This window comes from Heterocephalus glaber, unplaced genomic scaffold, assembly GCF_053883595.1.
Source record: "Heterocephalus glaber isolate CG9 unplaced genomic scaffold, H.glaber_assembly_v1.0 deba00001457, whole genome shotgun sequence".
NCBI lineage: Eukaryota > Metazoa > Chordata > Mammalia > Rodentia > Bathyergidae > Heterocephalus > Heterocephalus glaber.
In genome coordinates this window covers 25,896,186-25,916,272 of record NW_028258305.1, presented here as the reverse complement: position 1 = coordinate 25,916,272, position 20,087 = coordinate 25,896,186, and the positions used below count along the sequence as shown (strand labels likewise).

Genomic DNA, 20,087 nt, shown 5'->3' with positions numbered 1-20,087 from the left:
TGGCCCTACTTGTCTTTTTCATAGTATTTGATATCTTCAAGGGCTAAGTAAGTACAGGGCTTTGCCTTCCCTCTCTGTGGCATCTCCCTCTGTAAGCTATTTTTCCTCTCTGCTAAGTGTTTTAACCTTCCCCCCTCCCCCCCTTTCCCTTCCCTTTCCCTTCTCTTTTCTTTCCCCTCCCTTTTCTTCCCCTTCCCCTCCCCTTTCTTTCCTTTCTTTCTGTACTGAGGATTGAACTCAGGGCCTTTGCATTGAGCCACATTCCCAGTCTCCCCTCCCTCCCTCCCTCCCTCTCTTTCTTTTTTGGTACTGGGGATCGAACTCAGGACCTTGCGCTTGTGAGCCAGGTGGCTTCTTTCTTTTTATTTTGAGACAGGGTCTTACCAAGAGCCCAGGCTGGTCTTGAATTCCTGATCCTCCTGCTTTAGCCTTCCAGAGTATTGGGGTGTTAGGTATATATCACTATGTCCCTCCTGCTTTTCAATTTCCAAATTTATTATTTAGTTGAAATTCTTTTTTCTGCTTCATTTTTCACTGTCACTGAAATATTAACACATTTTCATTGCCATCTTGGTGTGGTTTTTTGGTGAAAGAGATGACGAATGTACTGTATGTGTTCCTTCTGCCATTTTTTTTTTTTTTTTTTTTTGATACCAGGGATGGATCTCGGGACCTTGCGCTTGCAAGGCCGGCAGCAGAACCACTGAGCTAAATCCCTGGCCCCTTCTGCCATTTTTAACTTGTAATTAATTAATTTTGGGTTTGTGGTGCTAGAGATTGACCTACGGCCTCATGTATGTTAGTCATACATTCTACCACTGACCTACACCTCAGCCCAGTTGCCATTTTTAAATTGGAGTTTTTCTTCTTTGAGCCCAAAGGATTTAATTTTATGCTTGTAATTGAAATGACTATATAAATTTAAAATTGATTAGTTTGAAGAAAATGAAATGTTGATTTGACCTAACTTTTTAATTCTTAGTATTCAAAGAGGAAGTTTGCTTTGTCATAATGGATACTTTGAATTTTATTTGTATAGAGGAAATTGAGGAAGAATCTGAAACAATAGTGGAGATCGACTTGACTGATAAACAGAAACACCAATTGAAACATAGGGAGCTCTTTTTGTCACGCCAATATGAATCTCTACCTGCAACACATATCAGGTAAGAACTGTTTAGACCTTACTCTAATGCATCCAGTAACATTGTGATCAAATCCAAAGCTATCTTTGAAACATTCCAAACTCACCTCAGGATCTTACTCAGCTTAGTTTACTAGTTTTTTTTTTGGTGTTTTGAGACAGGGTCTATCTGTTATAGTCTAGGCTGGCCTGGGACATATGGGTGTTGACCTTGTGGTATTGCTGCCTCAGTCTCCCATATGTTGGGAATACAGGCATGGGCCGCCAGGCCTGCCCTCACTGAAAATTTCATAATTAAAATTTACACTGTGTATTATTAGCATTTTAAAGTGCTGCAGAAGTTCCAGTGTAATGTGACGACGACTTCAACCTTTGTTTTATTCCTGACTTTTGCAATGTATTTAAATATCTTGTTATCATCATGCAGAACAAAATGGGAAGTATGGTCACCTGCAGATTCCTGGCCAATTATATAGTCATTAGAATCCAGGAGGTGGAACCCAGGGTCTGATTTACAGACGGGTAACTCTTGGCCTTGTAGGCTATGTGGCTTTTTCTTTTCTTTTGATTTTCTCTGGGGTGAAAGCTTTGTATTTTTTATTGCTCATGTATATAGCCAATGCCCTGTGTGCATTGATAGGATACAAAAGTGATAAAAACCAAATCCTTCATTTGTAATTTTTTTGTGCTGGAATGGTGATGTTCTTTTATGGTCTGCTGGTGGTGATAGAATTTAAGCATAGTTGCAGCTGAACTATTTTTCAGTGTAGTTTGTAATTGATGACCCTTAGATGTATAACAAAATACATGAACTCATAGACAGGTAGATTCTGACCGTTGGGTCAGGAGAGCTTCAGAAGTTGGCATCTGTTTCCTTTCAGGAGGGTTTGGGACATATGTCAGGTAGAGGGCACAGATGAGCCTGGAGATAGGCCGGCATCAGCATGGGTTCAGGGTGATGGGAATGGGAGAGGATCGAGTATTTCAGTCCAATTTAGGAAATTCTGTCAACATTATACTTCATAATCTCTATTTCTTCTGTCTAGTTCTTTGCTGGTCATGATGGTCATAAATACTGTGCTGGGCGTGGTGCACGTCTGTAATCCTGGCTCTCCGGAAGCTGAGCCAGGAGGATTGCTAGGAGTTTGAGGCCAGCCTGGGTTACATAGCGAGACCCTGTCTCAAAAAAACCAAAACAAAGCAAAAAACCCAAGCTCTTTATAAATAGAAATAAAATGAATTAACCACTTCAGTAATTGCCTTTCCTCTTCATTCATAATGTTGGAATTGAACCTCAGTCTCCACTTGTTGCCTCTGACAGGTTTATAGTTTTTTTTTCAGAGCTGTAATTTGGTCCTTGTACCCACACACACACTAACTCCAGAGACTTGTGTAGATGACTTCTTTTCTTCTTCCCCCAGAAACAAGCCCAAATTTTCCATGACAAGTATAGGTCATATATACTAGAATTCCTTTTTCTCTAAATCTTTTCAGAAATAAATTGATCTTCCTTGATAGTGAACATCCTATCATTGCTTTATTTAGATTTATTTTTAGCAGACACTAGGTTAGATTGATTAGAGTTACTATATTCTGTGTGACTTAAATCTTTTGTTGGAAAATGTAATCATGCCTGGCAATGTGAAATAGTCTTTTCACCAGTAGAGCTATTTCAAGAAAAATAATCAATTCTTTTTTTTCTTGGTACCGGGGATCGAACTCGGGACCTTGCGCTCGCGAGGCAGGCACCGGAACCACTGAGCTGAATCCCCGGCCCAAGAAAAATAAGAATAGATAAGGAAAAATAAGTTAAATAAATAATTTTTATCCAAAGAGAACACAAACACTTTTTTTTTTTTGAAGTACCGGGGATTGATCTTGGGACTTGGGCTTGTGAGGCAGGCAGCGGAACCCCGGCCCACAAACACCTTTTTAAAAAACATTTAAAAATGTTTTTATTAGTGTGTGTTGGTGATACATAAGTCATCTTGGAGAATTGGTACACATACATACCACATCTTAATTATTTTTATTTTCCTTGCCCTCCTTTTTTTTTTTTTTTTTGGTACCTGGGATCGAACTCTGGACTTTGTGTTTGTGAGGGAGGTGTGGTGCCACTAAGCTAAATCCCTGGCCCCCTGTTTTTTTGCTTTTTGAGACAAGGTCTCGCTGTGTTGTCCAGGCTTGCCTTGAACAATGATCTTCTGTCTCAGCCCCTTGAAGTGCTGGGATAACAGGTGTGTACCACCTGGTTAGCTTGTTTTGAAATTTTTCTTAGAGATGTATTTATAATAAGTGATAGAGTCATATGTATTTATTATGCATTTGAAGAAACTAGAATGTGAAAGATTCATTATAAGCTTGAAGTTATGTGGTCAGTTGTAAGAATCTTCCCAGAACAAGAATCTGACAAATGGTTTAAGGATTGTATCCAAAACACACAAGTATAATTTTAATTTACCCTTCTGATAGCTTGGAATCTATGTACAAGTAATGCTGGTTTACTTTAACAGATTGCTTGGAATGGAAAAACTAGTGATGTCTTTTTCATCTTCTATGAGGACTAAGAATATATTGAAATGTAATTATCAAGACACTTCGGTGTGGTACTTAAAACTTAGCTAGTGTACATGATGCTTTAGTCACTGTTAAACAGCCATTGGGTATCTTCTGAGTTGAGAGCTTGCTGAATACTTGATAAGTAAGATAGAGGCCCCAGCTTGTCAGTTCAAGCTTAACAAGTGATAATTCATTTGAGTTATGATGAAGTGACAAACATTTGGGGCTTTTTGCTTTTGTCTTTTTCCCCAATTGAGAGGGAGTAGAGCAGAGCCACACTTCTCCTCTGTGGCTCTCATTTTCAGACAGCTCAGTGGGGTTGGGGCGGTCTCTGGCCAAGGCTTGGAGCCCTGCTAACCATCCCACATGCTGATGTGGGACAAGTGCACATTGCAATGATTTTGACATTTTGCTAATGTTGAAGTCATGCCCTATCTGTTTCTGCTTTAAAAGGAGAAAATTACTGAAGCCCCATTGTTCTTTGGCAGCAAAGAGGGGTAATTTGGTGAATGCTGACTTTTTATTCTCAGGGACATTGTTGAGTGCCCAGAATTTCTTTGGTCTTATATGGAACAGAGGAGAACCTGACTGAGGCACTCTTCTTTGTAGTCTGTGAATTACAGTGCTTACTGGTTGCCCTGAGCTTCTCAGTATGGCAAGGAGGCAAATTATTCCTTCTGATTCCACTGGGATTGAGAGAGAATGAATAAGACCTGGGCTGGTTCTTGGTAGCGTTGGTGATTGACCTCTTGTTTGTGAGACAGGACTTGAGCACTGAGAATCCCTTAAGGGTACCTTTAGGGGGATAGAGGTAACACGCTTTATTCACACACAATGACTTCAGTCATTTAACAGATTATATGCTGTATATATTATAAAGTACTGTAAAGTTTATTGTTATGCCAGCTTCTAACTTGTTATTAGTATATACTACTGTATTTAGTCTTTGTGTGTATGACTGATACTTTTACTAATAGATTTTCTTTGTTTCTTATTTATTTATTTTTGTGATAATGGGGATTGAACCCAGGGCATGCTAGGCAGACTTTACCACTGAGCTGCATCTCCATCCCTTAACAGATTTTCTTATATACACTAAATATTCAGTGCTCCTTAAATTAGTATCACTGATTCACAAAAACCGCTTCATTCTGCATTCAAACATAAATAGACTGAAAAGTTATACATTTGAGGAAGGCAGCACAGTTACAACTGGAGAAGATCGATGAGGTGGTTATTTAGTTCTTGCCTGCTATCTTATTTCTTTTTTTTTTGGTACTGGGGATCAAACTTGGGTCCTTGCGCTTGCGCAGCAGGTGGCAAAACCACTGAGCTAAATCCCTGGCCCCTGCTATCTTATTTCTAAACTTAGCCTTCACTGTGCTTTGTGACATTAGGGCTTCTGTATTCAGTCTTATATAAAGCTCATGTATATTGAAATTGGTTTTCAAAAATTCTAATATTTAGGGGCTTGGGATTTAGCTCAGTGGTTTCGCTGCCTGCTGCGCAAGCGCAAGGACCCAAGTTCGATCCCCGGTACCCAAAAAAAAAAAAAAAATTCTAATATTCACTAAATTTTTGTGATAAGTACCATTGTAGTTGTTTTACATGTGTCTTATTTGGTCTTTACAGTAACACAATAGGGTAGATCCTGTTATTAACCCCATTTTATGGATGAGGAAACCAAAGCACAAAATGATGAATTAACTTGCCAGAGAATCTCACAGCTCATAAAGTCGTAAGCTCGTGAAGCATATTTAGAAATTGAACCCTGACAATCTCGTAGAAGATAATGGATATACATTACTAAGATGAATATATAATTGTTAGAAAACATCAGAGTGAAAACTATTTACTAATGTGTTAAGTGGATAGGCTCTTTGAATTTCTGTTTCACAAAATTCTGCTGTATAAATCAAGTCCAACAGGCAGAACTAAATTAAAAACCCAAAGAAATGCTGTAGCGGGGAAACTGGGTGTGGTAGTACACACATGTAATCCTAGTACTCTGGGAGACTGAAGCGGGAGGATTGCAAGTTTGAACCCAACCGTAGCAACTTAGTGAGACCTTGTCTCAAAAAAAAAAAAAAAGGCCTGAGAATGTAGCTCTCTGTGAAGGCCCTGGGTTCAATCTCCTGCACTCCCCTGTTCCCTAAAAAAAACTATTTAAGCATACAAACTGTACTGTTGTACTAAAAGATAATGTTATAAGGCTAGTAGTATAGTAGAAACTGGGAATACCTTCTTTATTGGATGAGTTTATGGATGTGTCTGTAAGGTTTAAGTTTTTCCATCTCTTAATGCGCAAAGCAGAGCCTGGTTTTTATTTTTTTTTTTTATATTTTATGTTTTATTTTTTTTGTACTGGAGATTGAACTCGGGACCTTACACTTGCGAGACAGGAGCTGGAACCACTGAGCTAAATCCCCAGCCCAAAGCCTGGTTTTTAAAAAGCTGTTAATTACAGCCTTGGTAATGATGAATGCCCCTTTGCAGCCTCTGGTGCAGCTAGTTAGTCATAGTTATTAACAGCCAGTTCTGTCCTGCTTGCCACCTCTGAGATCTGGACAACGGACTTTGAAGTCAGGTTTCGGGGTGTCTTAAAAACATTTCCAAGGACATGCTCATTACTGGCCTCGGTTTGTCCTACAGTAAGGGATGTGGGGCCTATTTATTTGTTATCCAAGTGTATCTTATTTCCAGGAGTGAACAGTGGTGGAGAAACCCAGTATTATCTATCCTGGTCGACCTGGCCCAGTTTCAGAGCATCATTTTTGGGACTCATTGCTTAACCTTGACTTGCCCTTTTATTTTTTGTGCTCTTCAATGCTGAAGATTGAACCCAGGGCCTTGTACAAGTGTTAATGCTCTTTTATATTTTTAGAGTGTTAATATAATCAGAAAAATCAAATTGTAATGTGTACATATTTTTGATTCTTCAGTTCTGCCCCGTCCCTTCCCTTAACTGGGGATCGAACTTAGGACCTTACTTATGCTTGCAAGGCAGGCGTGGCACCACTGAGCTAAATCCCCAACCCTGCAGTTCGGAGCTTTTAGAACTTTATTGTGTAGAAGTTCTCATATAAATTTTTAGAAATCAATCAATCCATCTAGTTATCAAGTTGCCACCACCTCCCAGTGGTGCCAAGCTATAGCATTCTCCTCTTGGCCCCAAAAGGCTCATGTTCATTTCACAGAGCAAAATGCATTCATTCCATTCCAGGATTCCCAGATCTTCTCTGAGACAAAAGGCACACTAGTAGTAAGCCCCCTAAAGATTTTTTTGACTGCAGACTCTGAAAATAAACGTAACCCTGAACCACCCCACCCCACCCCAAAAGTTTTGTTTTGTTTTGTTTTGTTTTTTGTACCGGGGATCGAACTCACGTCCTTGAGCTTGTGCAGCAGGCATCAAAACCACTGAGCTAAATCCCCGGCCCCCAAAAAAGATTTTTTGAGACAAGATCTCACTGTGTAGCCCGGGCTGGTCTTGAACTTGTGGCAATCATCCTGTCTCCGCCTCCTAAGTGCTGGCATTATAGGCATATGTCACTACACCTGGCTGCGCTATAAAGGTTAATAAGTTGCATACTTCCAATATAAAGTAACATAGGGTAACCATTCCTGTTTCAAAAGGTTGGGGATCATATGAAAAAGCAAGACTGAAACTCAGCAGAGCAAACATTAAATTCTAACGCTTCTATGTCTGGTATTCGACATGGTGGCAGAGACCCCACATTTTGGTGGCACATGGACTCCCAGTGGCTTGGGCAGCCCTATTTCAGTGGCTTGCTGGCTGCATCCCTATGGCCACTTTGTTATGCTGGGTTTGCATGGTGCTGTCTGCAGCTTCCCCTGCCTGGTGTTCCATATCTGAGATCTCTTCTTGAGGTCTTCATCAAAGCCTAGGTCTCATTCTCACAACTCCACACATGACTTCTTCAGGTGTGTTGCTTATAAGGACTACCACTACTTTCTGCTTGGTCTCAAAGGCTCTCCTTTGAAATGCCAGTGGAAGCCTCCATGGTGCCATTAATTTTTGCATTTTCATATTCCTGCAAAACCCACATGATGTGGATGATACCAACATGATGTGTATCACTGATTGGAGCGGTACTTGGGTCAGCTTGAATAATAACTGCATCAGCTTCTCTGAGTGGCTTTCTGGATTAGATAGTCCTGTGCAGGCAGGGAGCCTGATGGCTTTCATCTCAAACGATTCTGCCCTGGTTAAGTCTTTGAATCTAAATTGTTTTTACTACCTGAGCTTTTTTTTTTTTTTTTTTCTTAACCTGAGCTTTTGATGGGTAGCGTATTGCTGATTCCTAAGATGTCCTGAAGGCATTCTCCTTACCACCCTGCAGCACAGCTCTTGGTTTCTTCTGGTGTTGGCTGGTGCAGTGTGTTATGGGTGCTGAGCATACACTGCCACAGAGCTACATTCTCAGTATCTTTGCTGGTTGCTGCTGTTGCTGCTACTTCTTTCTTTTTGAGACAGGGTTTTGCTATATAGTTTAGGCTGGCCTTGAGCCCACTATGTATGTAGCCCAGGCTCCCATTGAACTTGTAATCCTCCTGTCTCTGCCTCCAGAGTGCTTGTATACCACCACACCTGCCTCTTCTTCGCTTCTTCTTTTTTCTTTTTTTGAGACAGGGTCTCACTATGTAATTCAAGATGGCCTTGAACTCATTGTGTAGCCCAGGCTGGCCTCAAACTCATGGTGATCCTCCTGCCTTAGGCTCCCCAGTGCTGGGATCACAGGTGTGCGTCCCCATGCTGGCTCCTACTTGGCTTGTTGGCCTCTTCTTGTTCTATTTTTTTTTTTTGGTACTGGGGATCAAACTGAGGACCTTGGTGCAGCGCCACTGAGCTAAATTGCTGACCCTTGTTGGTGTCTTTTTAATGGCTCTAAACTCTTTGGCAGTGATACCTTCCCCATCCATCTACCTTCAGTTGTGAAGCAGGCACCAATTTTCTGTGTTGGTCAGCTTTCCATTACTGTGGTAAGTGCCAGAGACAGTCAAGAAATAAACACCCTGTTTATTTTTGCTTGTGGTTGTAGAGTCCATGATCACTTGGCCCTGTTGCTTTTATAGGCTTGTGGAGAAGCAGCACGTTGTAGTGGGAAGCATGTATTGGAGCAAGGTCTGTTTACTTCATGGCCAGGGGATGTAAAAGAGAGAGGAAGAGACCAGGGCCTCACATCTCCTTCAAGGGCCTGCTCTCAGTGATCTAAAAACCTCCTCCTACTGGCAGTGGTGTGGGGAGAAAGGAACCCTTCTTCATTGGTGGGAATGTAGACTGTTGCAACCACTGTGGAAATCAGTATGGAGATACCTCAAAAAACTAGGATTAGAGGTCCCATTTGACCCAGGTGTTCCCCTGCAGGGTATGTCCCCCAAAGAATTAAAAGCATCATACCTCAGCAATATATGCACACCCATGTTTATAGCAGCACAGTTTGTAATAGCTAAATCTTGGAAACAGCCCAAATGCCCATCAGCTGGTGACTGGATAAAGATGATGTGGTTTTTTAATAAAATGGAGTATTACTTAGTCATAAAGAGTGATAAACCAGGGCTGGGGATTTAGCTCAGTGGTGCTACACCTGTCTTACAAGCACAAGGTCCTGATTTTGATTCCTGGTACCAAAAACATGTTAAACTAGAGATACTTATAACTAAATGGATGCACCTTGGGACCATATTCTTAAGTAAAATAAATAGGACACACATGCATAGATACCGAATTGTTTCTCCGGTGTGAGAAACTAAAAGTGTAAATGTGGACCAAAATATATAATAGATATTATGAAATAGGAGGAATTAGGAAGAAAAGGTTCAAAGGAGAAGAGGAAGTGTGGGGGGGGCAGACGGGAAAGGAAAGAAGGGAAAGAAAAATATTAGAAAAGAAGGAAAAAAATGGAAACAAAGCTTTGATAAATACGGAAGGGTGGAAAGGAGGGAGGGGGAATGGGAAAAAACAAGAACCAAGATATATCATGGGCAGGTACAAATTCCCAATGATGAATGTGATCGTAATGTATACCTAAAATGTACCAATAAACTTAATGAAAAAAATAAGTAAAACCTCCTTTTAGGCCCCACCTCTTAATGTTTCTACCACCTTCCAAGGGTGCCCAGCTGGGGCTGTGTCCTCAGCACATGGGCCTTTGGGGGCATTCCAGATCCAAACAACAGCAGTGCGATACACTAGGGTGTTCAGTGCAGGATTGTTTTAATATCAAAAGTACAAGGTGGGCTGGGGATTTAGCTCAGTGGTGCCACTGCCTGCCTCGGAAGCACATGGTCCCAAGTTTGATCCCTGGTACCAAAAAAAAAAAGAAGGGCCAGGGATTTAGCTCAGTGGCACTGCTCCTGCCTTACAAGTGAAAGGTACTGAGTTCTATCTCCAGTACTGCAAAAAAAAAAAAAACCAAAAACTTCCATCATCAAACTTTCCTGTATTTCTAATTTCCTTGAAAAGAGAACATAGATATAAAATAAGAAAGGCATTGTTTTAAAAATTTTGCACATTTAGATACAAATCGGGGAGGAAAAATGTCATTTTTATCCCCTTTGCCTGACAACATGGCTAATTCTGATGAAGAGAGCATTGATTGAAAACTCTTCTGAGTCCTTCTGTCCTCAGCATTAGTGAAATAGTAAGTACCATTGCTATTTGATAACAGACCTCTCCCTGATTCAGTGGTATATATTTTAGTCATTTTTGTTAGAAAATACTGAATGGATTTAAAAAGCTGCACAGCAAAGGAAACCTCAACAGAGTGAAGAAATAGCCTATAGGATAGGAAAAAATTTTGCCAGTTACTCCTTAAAGGACTTTATGTATCTAAAATACATAAAGAACTTAAAATAAATTCGACCCTCAAATTTAAAGACCCAATTAAAAAATGGCATCTGAAATGAATAGACACTTCTGAGATAAAGAAATACAACCAATAAATACATGAAAAAATGTTCAGCATCACTGGTCATTTGAGAAATGCAAACTAGAACAACACTGAGGGCTGGTGATTTAGCTCAGTGGTTCCGGCACCAGCCTCACAAGCACAAGGTCCCGAGTTCGATCCCCAGTACCAAAAACCAAAACAAAAAAACAGAACACTGAGATTCCATCTCACTCCAGAAAGCGTGACCACCATCAAGAAGCCAACCAAATGTTGTCGAGGCTGTGGGGTGGAGGTGGGGCATCTTCATTGTTGGTGGGAGCGTAAACTAGTACAACCTCTGGGGAAATCATATGGAGATTCCTCAAAAAACTAAAAATAGAAATTCCATTTGACCCAGATATTCCCATTCTAGATATCTTCCCAAAAGACTTACAGACATCATACCTCAGTGATGTATGCATACCCATCTTTACAGTAGCACAATTCATACTAGTTAAATCTTAGAAATTAGTGTACATGTCCATCAGCAGATGAATGGGTAAAGAAAATGTGGTATTTACACACAGTGGAGTATACTCTGTCAGAAAGAAGGATACTCTAGGGCCAGGAATTTAGCTCAGTGGTTTTGCCACCTGCTGTGCAAGCGCAAGGACCCGAGTTCGATCCCTAGTACCAAAAAAAAAAAAGAAGGATACCCTTGAGTGATTTGTAGGATACACCTTGAGATTACAGTGGATCCTCGAGTTATAACTGGCCTGACACGAACAACTTGGGTTATGACCAGAATTTTAGTTTTAACTTGTGAACAAAGTCTTGAGTTACTGGCGTCTTGTGCTGCCAGATCATCTCAGATACAAATTTAACCCTTAAAGAGTTCTGGAAGGAACATTACAACATTCTTTCCTGTGTGGGGATGAGAAATCCTGGGCCAGTGTCTCTGTAAGGACACTGAGATATGCCTGTACACAGGAGAGAGACTTTAAAGGCTGTATAGAAGGAGCCTGAGCCTTCAATTGACCAACTTGAGGTACAACCAGCCCTCATGAACAAATTGAGTTTGTAAGTCGAGGAATCCACTGTAAGGCTTTGAGTGAAGTAATTCAGACACACAAGCTTAAATATCCCATGGTCTGTCTTACATGAAAAACTCAGTATATAAATAAAGCATGAAAGAAAAGACAGATAATAGGGAAAAAGAGGAAAAAAGGTACTATAATCCACCACAGACAATGTATCTAATAGTGTACCTTGATTTAGTATAATTGTTTTATGTATTTCTTGGCCTATTAGTCTGGTTGTTAATCTGTGTGTATGATAATTAACTTTTGTTTTTGGTACTGGGGATTGAAGTATGATAACTTTATAAGGACTTATAAGAAATAAATTAAGGGCAAAAAAAAGAGGTTGAAGGGAAAGGGAAAAAAATAAAGAATTGGGATGTGTTATATACATGTACCAATTCCCTACAATGAATGTTATCATTATATATTGTAAACATTTCCTAATACAAATTTTAAAATCAAAATGCTGAGTTTCCTTCAAGAATTATTCCATCAGCTTATATTCCCACCATAGTACATTACAAATACACCAGTTTTACTGTTCTTTCAGCATTACTGCATTTTAAAATTAAAAAAAAAAAACTTTATTTTCTTACAATGAGAGCAGTATAACTGATTGTTGAAGTGGAAAATACAGAAATATTCCCTCCTTGTCCCACATATACACCTGTCATTGCTCTATAGAAGCACCACTAACTTATTTGCATGTCATCAGTGCATTTTTGCTTGGTGATGATAAGTGTGCTGACTGTTGGATTTTGGCCACTGTGTTGTTGGTGCAGTTTACTTGGAGGGGCTGAGATGCTGTGCTGTTTGTGTGCAGCCCTCTCTCTTGTTAATCATGTGTATTTTCAGTGCAGGTGTTGTCATCTTGGCACCTACCATGTTGGTTGGTTGCTTTTTAAAGATGGAAAATAGTTGGTTGCAAAATGAATGATGTAGCAGCATGAAAGGAGAAAAGCTAAATAAAATCTAAGAAAATTCTTTTCTTTAGCAGTTGACAAATGGGCTTGATGAGTTTGATACAGCGGAAGGCACAGAATGAAACTTGAATAAGAATGCTTTGTTACTTAGAAGGAGGCTTACTGGCAAACTTATCCCACTGTCACTGTCTGGGAATGGACACAGATTTCTTAGCAATGTGAATATGTCCTCCTATATTCTCTTCTGAAGTTTTACTACTTCATCTGTTGTTTAATGTAGCTATGATGAGGGATCACTTAAGGGCTGGGGTTGTAGGTCAGTGGCATAGCACTTGCCTAGCATACATGAAGTCATGGGTTCAATCCTGAGTATCACACCCACACACGCAAATTTAAAAGGATGGGCTTTATAGCATCATCTTAACACATCAGACTCCTAATGGGTGAGTCTAAAGAAAGATGTATCAAGCCTTTATACCTCTATACAACCTTTACACATCTACAAAATATTGCTGAAAGAAGAAGGCTGTTTTGTTTTGTTTTTTTGGTATCGGGGATCAAACTCGGGACCTTATGCTTGCAAAGCAGGCGGTGGAACCACTGAGCTAAATCCCCAGCAGAAGAAGGTTTTTGATCCAGGATGTATATGACAAAATATGAATTTCCCCAGGTTGATCCAAAGATTCAATACAATTCCAAATAAAATCTCGGTAGGCTTTTGTGTGGGTGAAGTGTGTGTAAACTGAGAGGCTGATTGCAAAATCGGTGGAAATGAAAGGTCCAAAAACAAGGAAAAGAAGTTTTGGGAGCATGGTTTATGCGTGCCTGATTTGTGACAAAGGCACCATGGCAAGTTAGTGGGGAAAATGATGCCAAGTTAGGTGGCCTTGGGAAAAATGAAAGCTTCCTTTTCTTTCTCCTTTTTCTTTCTATTTTTTTGTGAAAGACATGTATTTCTGTTTGCATTTTGCTGATGGTATCCCCCATGCTGTCTTTTACAACACTTTCCTCTCTCCCTCGTATTTCTAAATCAGTAGTTAGATTTAAAGATGTAGTTGGGTGATGCAAGAGACAAATATGACTGCAGAGGTTGCATTTACACATGTAGAGGTATGTGCACAATGTTTGGTTGTCTGTTTTCAGAATGTTTTTGGTAGTTGATTGTTGCCTACAGATCTGTAAATTGATAGTTATAAAGTGGTGTGAAGATCGATATACTGTTTTTTTATAGAGTAGTTGGAATACATCTACAAAAAGAAAATTCCTTTTTAATATTTGATTTCTTTGTAATTCAACAAAAATGAGTTACTTTTAGAATAAAAAAGTTAATTAGGTCTAGATTGCTTTGGTTCTGATTCTTAATCATTTTAGTTTTATGTTTAACATATATAAACATACCAGAAATTTTCAGCTTTATTAGACTCAATTGCTCTTTTACACGTTTCATAGTACTTGAGATACTCTTCTGGAATGAAATGTAAAGAATTTGGGCCAGGGATTTAGCTCAGTGGTTCTGGTGCCTGCCTTGCAAGCGCAAGGTCCCGAGTTCGATCCCTGGTACCAAAAAAACCCCCCAAAAAACAAAAAGAATTTAGTACCATACATTTGATACATAATTTGGCTTGGTGTTGAATTTTGGATTGAAAGTGATTTTTCCTCAAGACTGAAGGAATCACCCATCACTGACCAATATCCAGTCACTATTGTGGCTTTTATACCATATCCTGTATTGCCCAGTGATACATCAACTGGTGAGGATTGTTGGTAGACTATGAGAATTGTCGTCATTGGATTTTTTTCTTCTAGTTCCTATTGGATATTTGTTAGAGCTCTTGGATTCTTTGTCTCCAGTTTTTTTTTTTCTCATGTTTTCCACTTTTTTATTATTGTTATTGAAAGTATTTTTTATTTTTGTACTGGGAATTGAACTCAGGACCTCAAACTTGCCAGGCAGGCACTGTGCTGCTAAGCTAGTCCCTGGCCTTATTATTATTGTTCTGAGCTAAATCTTAGACTTTTGTGTTCCACCCCATTGGATGGTGCTTTAAATTTTGCCAATTAGATTTTAAAATTGCAAAGATTCTTTTTTGTTTTCTGTGCATCCTATTTTTGTTTTTTTGAGACAGAATCTTGCTATGTAGTTCAGGCTGTCCTTGAACTCATTATGTCTTCCAGTCTTGCTTCAAACTCGCTGCAGTCTTCCTGCCTCAGCCTTCTGATGCTGAGATTACAGGTGTCTGCCATCACACTTAGCCCTCCCCCCTTTTTTTGACTTATTTTGTTTTAAATGTGATATCCTTACAGCTCTTTTTTTTGTTTTTTTTTTGGTACTGGGGATCGAACTCGGGACCTTGCGCTTGCGAGCCAGGTGGCAGAACCACTGAGCTAAATCCCTGGCCCCTCACAGATCTTTTTAATGCTTCCAGTTTATATCTTCACAGTTCTGTTTTGTTGCCTAAATCTCTACCTCCTTGCCTTCTAGGTTCAGTTTTTAACTTTGTATATTGTGCTGTGTATTGTCTGAAAGAACAGTATTGGATGACTCATAGCTCGCATAGTCTCTTCTTATTTGAAGACAGACAAATAACAAGGCTGACCAGGGGCTCCATTTGTGTGGCAGGCTTTATCTGCTGCCACTTGTGGAGCTGGTGTTTGGAAATCCTGCTCTCCTAAGCTGGAGTTCTTCAGCACCACACTGGAGAGACCAGTTCCCTCTTCTCTAGCATAAACTCCCTTTACTTGAATTTTGGACATTACATCCTATTTGTTTTGTGCACTGTGTCTGATGTTAGTGGAAATGTCTGTGTTTCCCCTTTGAATGAAAAGCTCATCCTGGACTTGGGTTTACTCTGCTCAGTCTGTCCCATCAGTCTTCCAGAACTTTGCTGAGATCTCTCATTTACTGATGGCCCCTCAGATTCCTTTCATAGTGGTTTTGTGTTTTGTTTTTACTTCTTATCTTGTTATTTTAAAGTCATTTTAGGAAAGAGATAAGCATGGTTTTTGCCTGTAATTTGTCATTTAATTCATTATCACTCTGTTTCGATCACCCCTTCGCCCTAATTGGGATGCTTTGAAACTTTGAATTAAATCAAGGAATAAAACTCCTTTACATTGGGGTGGAGGTATATCTCAGTGGTAGAGTGGATGCTTAGGATGTGTAATGCCTTGAGTTCAATGCCTAGCAGCACAAAACAAACTAGAAAAATCAACCCCCGAAACAAAAAGTTTTATAGTCCTGGGCATTTATCTTTTCATGTCTCTTTATGAAATTGGATTATTAAACTATTTTGAAAATACATTGTGATTTTCATAAGTTATTCAACATTGAGAAAACAGTTCTGTACTTTTTTTTCTTTTTGTTACTGGGAATCGAACACCGGATCTTGCGCTTGTGAGGCAGGTAGCAGAACCACAGAGCTAAATCCCTGGCCCAATGTTTTTTTTTTTTTTTTTTTTTTGCCACTGGGGATCAAACTCGGGACCTTTCACTTGTGAGGCAGGCGGCAGACCCACGGAGCTAATCCCCAGCCTGTCCATACATTTTTGTTTTTGGTACCGGGATGGAGTTCGGGTCGTTGCGTTTGCTCAGCAGGCAGCGAAACCACTGAGCTAAATCCCTGGCCCTGGTCCATACATTTTTAAAGGCTGTAAATTGAAAATATTTTTCTCTGTATTTTATTGAGAGCAATTTTTTTTTTTTTGGTTCCTGGGAACGAACTGGGGTCCTTGCGCTTGCCAGGCAGGCGGCGAAACCACTGAGCTAAATCCCCGGCCCTTGAGAGCAGTTTTTGAAGGTAAAATTTTTCTTTAGGTGGTCATATATATCAAGCTATCAAAATATTTCTCTATAAGCAGAAATTTTTTTATGAACAAAATTGTTTCAAATATTCTGTGAAGCTATAGTTAGTAGATAGGAATAGATTGCCAGAGTGAATTTATATATTGCTATGGTTAGCTTGGTTTGCAACCAGTTTGAATGAAGGTTTGGTATATCCCGGAACCAGTTGCAGTGAATATGGTGTAGCTGAGTGGAGAGCATATGCCTAGCATGCTAGAGGCCCCAATTTGAGCCCCAGCATCCTCTCCCCCTAAAAGAGCACTGGATGATGATAGAACAGTCTGTTTTGTAAGAATCATAGAAAACTGGTCAACCTGCCCATAAGAATTTAAATCGTGTGTGTGTGTGTGTGTGTGTGTGTAAGTGCGTAAGAGATATGTAACTTTTTTTTATTAAATTCTTTTATTGGTACATTGTAGGTATACAACACAATTACATTTCTCATTGGGAATTGTACCTTTACATAATGCATCTTGTTTCTTATTTTTTCCCCATTCCTAGCCCTCCTTTCACCCCCTCCACCCTTCCCTGTTTACAAAGACTTTATTTCCGTTTTTTCTATTTCTCAGCGTTTTTCCTTTCCCTTCTTTCCTTTCCTCTGCCCCTCCCACTACCCCTACCCCTTTGGACCTTTTCTTCCTATTTTGCATTATCGATTATTCATTCTAATCATTGGTACATTTTAGGTATACAATATAATGACATTCATCATTGGAAATTTGCACCTTTACATAGTCTCTCTTGGTTCTTATTTTTCACCCTTGCCCAGCCCTCCCTTCAACCCCTCCATTCCTCCCTATTTACAAAGATTTTGTTCGTATTTTTCCATTTTCTCATATTAATCCCATTCCCTTCTATCCTTTCCCCTATCCCTCCCACTTCCTTCCCCTTTGCCCCTTTTCTTCCTATCTCACATTACCTATTATACATTTAGTCTTTATTTACACTTTCAGTTTCTCACAGCAGAGAAACTATTCGGTATTTATACATGTGTGTCCTATTTATTTCACTTAAGAGTATTGCCTCAGTGTGCATCCACTTAGGTATAAATGTCTCTAATTTCTCATTTTTTATGGCTGAGTAGTACTCCATTTTATAAAAAACCCACATTTTCTTTATCCAGTCTCCAGTTGATGGGCATTTGGGCTGTTTCCAAGTTTTAGCTATCACAAACTGTGCTACTATGAACATGGGTGCACATATATCACTGTGGTATGATTCTTTTAATTCTTTGGGGAAGATCCCCAGCAGTGGAATAGAGGGGTCAAATGGGACTTCCAGTTCTAGTTCTTTGAGGTATCTTCATACTGATTTCCACAGTGGTTGCACCAGTCTACACTCCCACCAGCAGTGGAGTAGGGTTCCTCTTTCCCCACAGCCCCACCAGCATTTGTTATTGGTTGATTTCATGATAGCAGCCATTCTTTCTGGAGTGAAGTGGAACCTCAGCATTGTTTTCATTTGCATCTCTCAAATGACCAGTGATGTTGAACATTTTTTCATGTATTTATTTGTTATTTCTACTTCTTTGAGAAATGTCTATTCATTTCAGATGCCCATTTTTGGATTGGGTCTTTAAATTTGGGAGGTCTGATCTTTTTAAGTTCTTTATAGATTTGAGATAGTAGACCTTTGACTGAGGAAGAGCAGGTGAAGATTTTTTCCCACATTGTGGGTTGTCTCTTCACACTGCTGGTGGTTTCTCTTGCTGTGCCAGAAGCCTTTTAATAAGAAGAGATCCCACTTGTTGATTGTGCTAGTTCACGGGCAACTGAGGTTTTGTTCATAAAATCTTTTCCTACACCAATGTCTTCAAGGGTTCTACCTAACCTCTGTTCCACCTGGTTCAGAGTTTCTATTTTATTTTATTTTATTTTATTTTTTGGTACTGGGGATCAAACTCAGGTCCTTGTGCTTGAGTAGCAGGTGGCGAAACCACTGAGCTAAATCCCCGGCCCCCCAGAGTTTCTATTTTAATAGTTAGATCTTTAATCCATTTTGATTTTAGTTTAGTGCATGGTGAAAGATACAGGTCTAGTTTTAATCTTTGGCAAGTTGAAGCCCAGTTTTTCCAGCACCATTTATTAAAGAGGCTATCTTTCCTCCAGTGAGGGTATTTGGCTCCTTTATCAAAGATGAGATGGCTGAGTGTGTCTGGCATTGTTTCTGCATCTTCTAATCTGTTCCACTGGTCCTCAAGTCTGTTTCTTTGCCAGTACCATGCTGTTTTTATCACAGTAGCTTTGTAGTAGAGTTGCAGGTTGGGGATTGTGATACCCCCTGCCATGTCTCTGTTACCTAGAATTGCTTTTGCTCTTCTGGGTCTCTTCTTGTTCCAAATGAATTTTTGGATTGTTTTCTCAAGGTCTGTGAAGTATGCTGCTGGGATCTCAATTGGAATTGCATTAAATCTATATAGCAGTTTTGGAAGTATGGGCATTTTCACTATATTAATCCTTCCTACCCAGGAACAGGGGCTGTCTGTCCATTTTCTGATATCATCTTCAGTCTCTCTTTTCAGAGTGCCATAGTTTTCAGAGAAGAGCTCTTTGATTTCTTTCTTTAGGTTGATTCCTAGGTATTTCAGTTTTTTGGATGATATTGTGAAAGGAATTATTTGCCCTATTTCTTTCCCAGTGAGTCTGTCATTTGTGTAGAGGAAAGCTATTGATTTTTGTGTGTTGACCTTGTAACCAGCTACTTGACTGAATTTGGTTATTAGGTCTAGAAGACTTTTGGTGGAAGTTCTTGGGGTCTTCCATATAGAGTATCATGTCATCTGCAAATAATGACAATTTGACTTCATTTCCTATCTTTATTCCTTTTATTTCTTTCTCTTGTCTAATTGCTGTGGCTCATGTTTCCAAAACTATATTGAACAAGAGTGGTGATAGTGGACATCCTTGTCTTATTCCTGATTTTAGTGTGAAGGATTTCAGTTTTTGACCATTTAGTATGATATTGGCTGTTGGTTTTTCATAGGTGGCTTCTATCAGTTTGAGGTAGAGACCATCTATTCCAATTTTTTGTAGGGTTTTTATCATAAAGGTATGTTGGATTTTGTCACATGCTTTTTCTGCATCTATGGAGATAATCATATGGTTTTTGTCCTTGGCTCTATTGATATAGTGTATTACATTGATTGATTTGCATATGTTGAACCATCCCTGCATCCCTGGGATGAATCCCACTTGATCAGGGTGTATGATCTTCTTGATCTTCTGCATTGTTTGCCATTATCTTATTAAGGATTTTTACATCTATGTTCATTAGTGAGATTGGCTTACAGTTCTCCTTTTCGGTTGGGTCTTTCTCTGCTCTAGGGATCAAGGTGATGCTTTCTTTCAGGAATGAATTTGGGAGTATTGCTTCCCTTTCAATTTCATTGAAGTGTTTAAAGAGTAGTGGCAGCAGTTCTTCTCTAAATGTCTTGTAGAATTCAGCAGTGAAGCCATCAGGGCCTGGGCTTTTCTTAGTTGATAAGTTTTTAATTACCTTTTCAATTTCATTGGTTGATATTGGGTTGTTCAGAATTTTTAGGTCTTCATTCAACTTTGGTAATTCATATGTATCTAGGAATCTGTCCATTTCTTCTGTGTTGTCCATCTTATTGGGGTATAGGTTCTGGAAGTAGGTATTGATGAT

The 20,087-nt window shown here is 39.5% G+C and overlaps 1 protein-coding gene across 8 annotated transcripts in view; it reads left to right on the top strand.

Moving 5' to 3' along the window:
• Positions 1–20,087, top strand: part of Mta3 (metastasis associated 1 family member 3) — a 224,026-nt gene that overhangs the window by 106,148 nt on the left and 97,791 nt on the right. For all 8 annotated transcript variants that reach the window (XM_087215960.1, XM_087215959.1, XM_087215957.1 and 5 more), the window contains 1 exon segment: positions 1,040–1,166. In XM_087215960.1, coding sequence (XP_087072086.1) covers positions 1,040–1,166 — 127 coding nt within the window.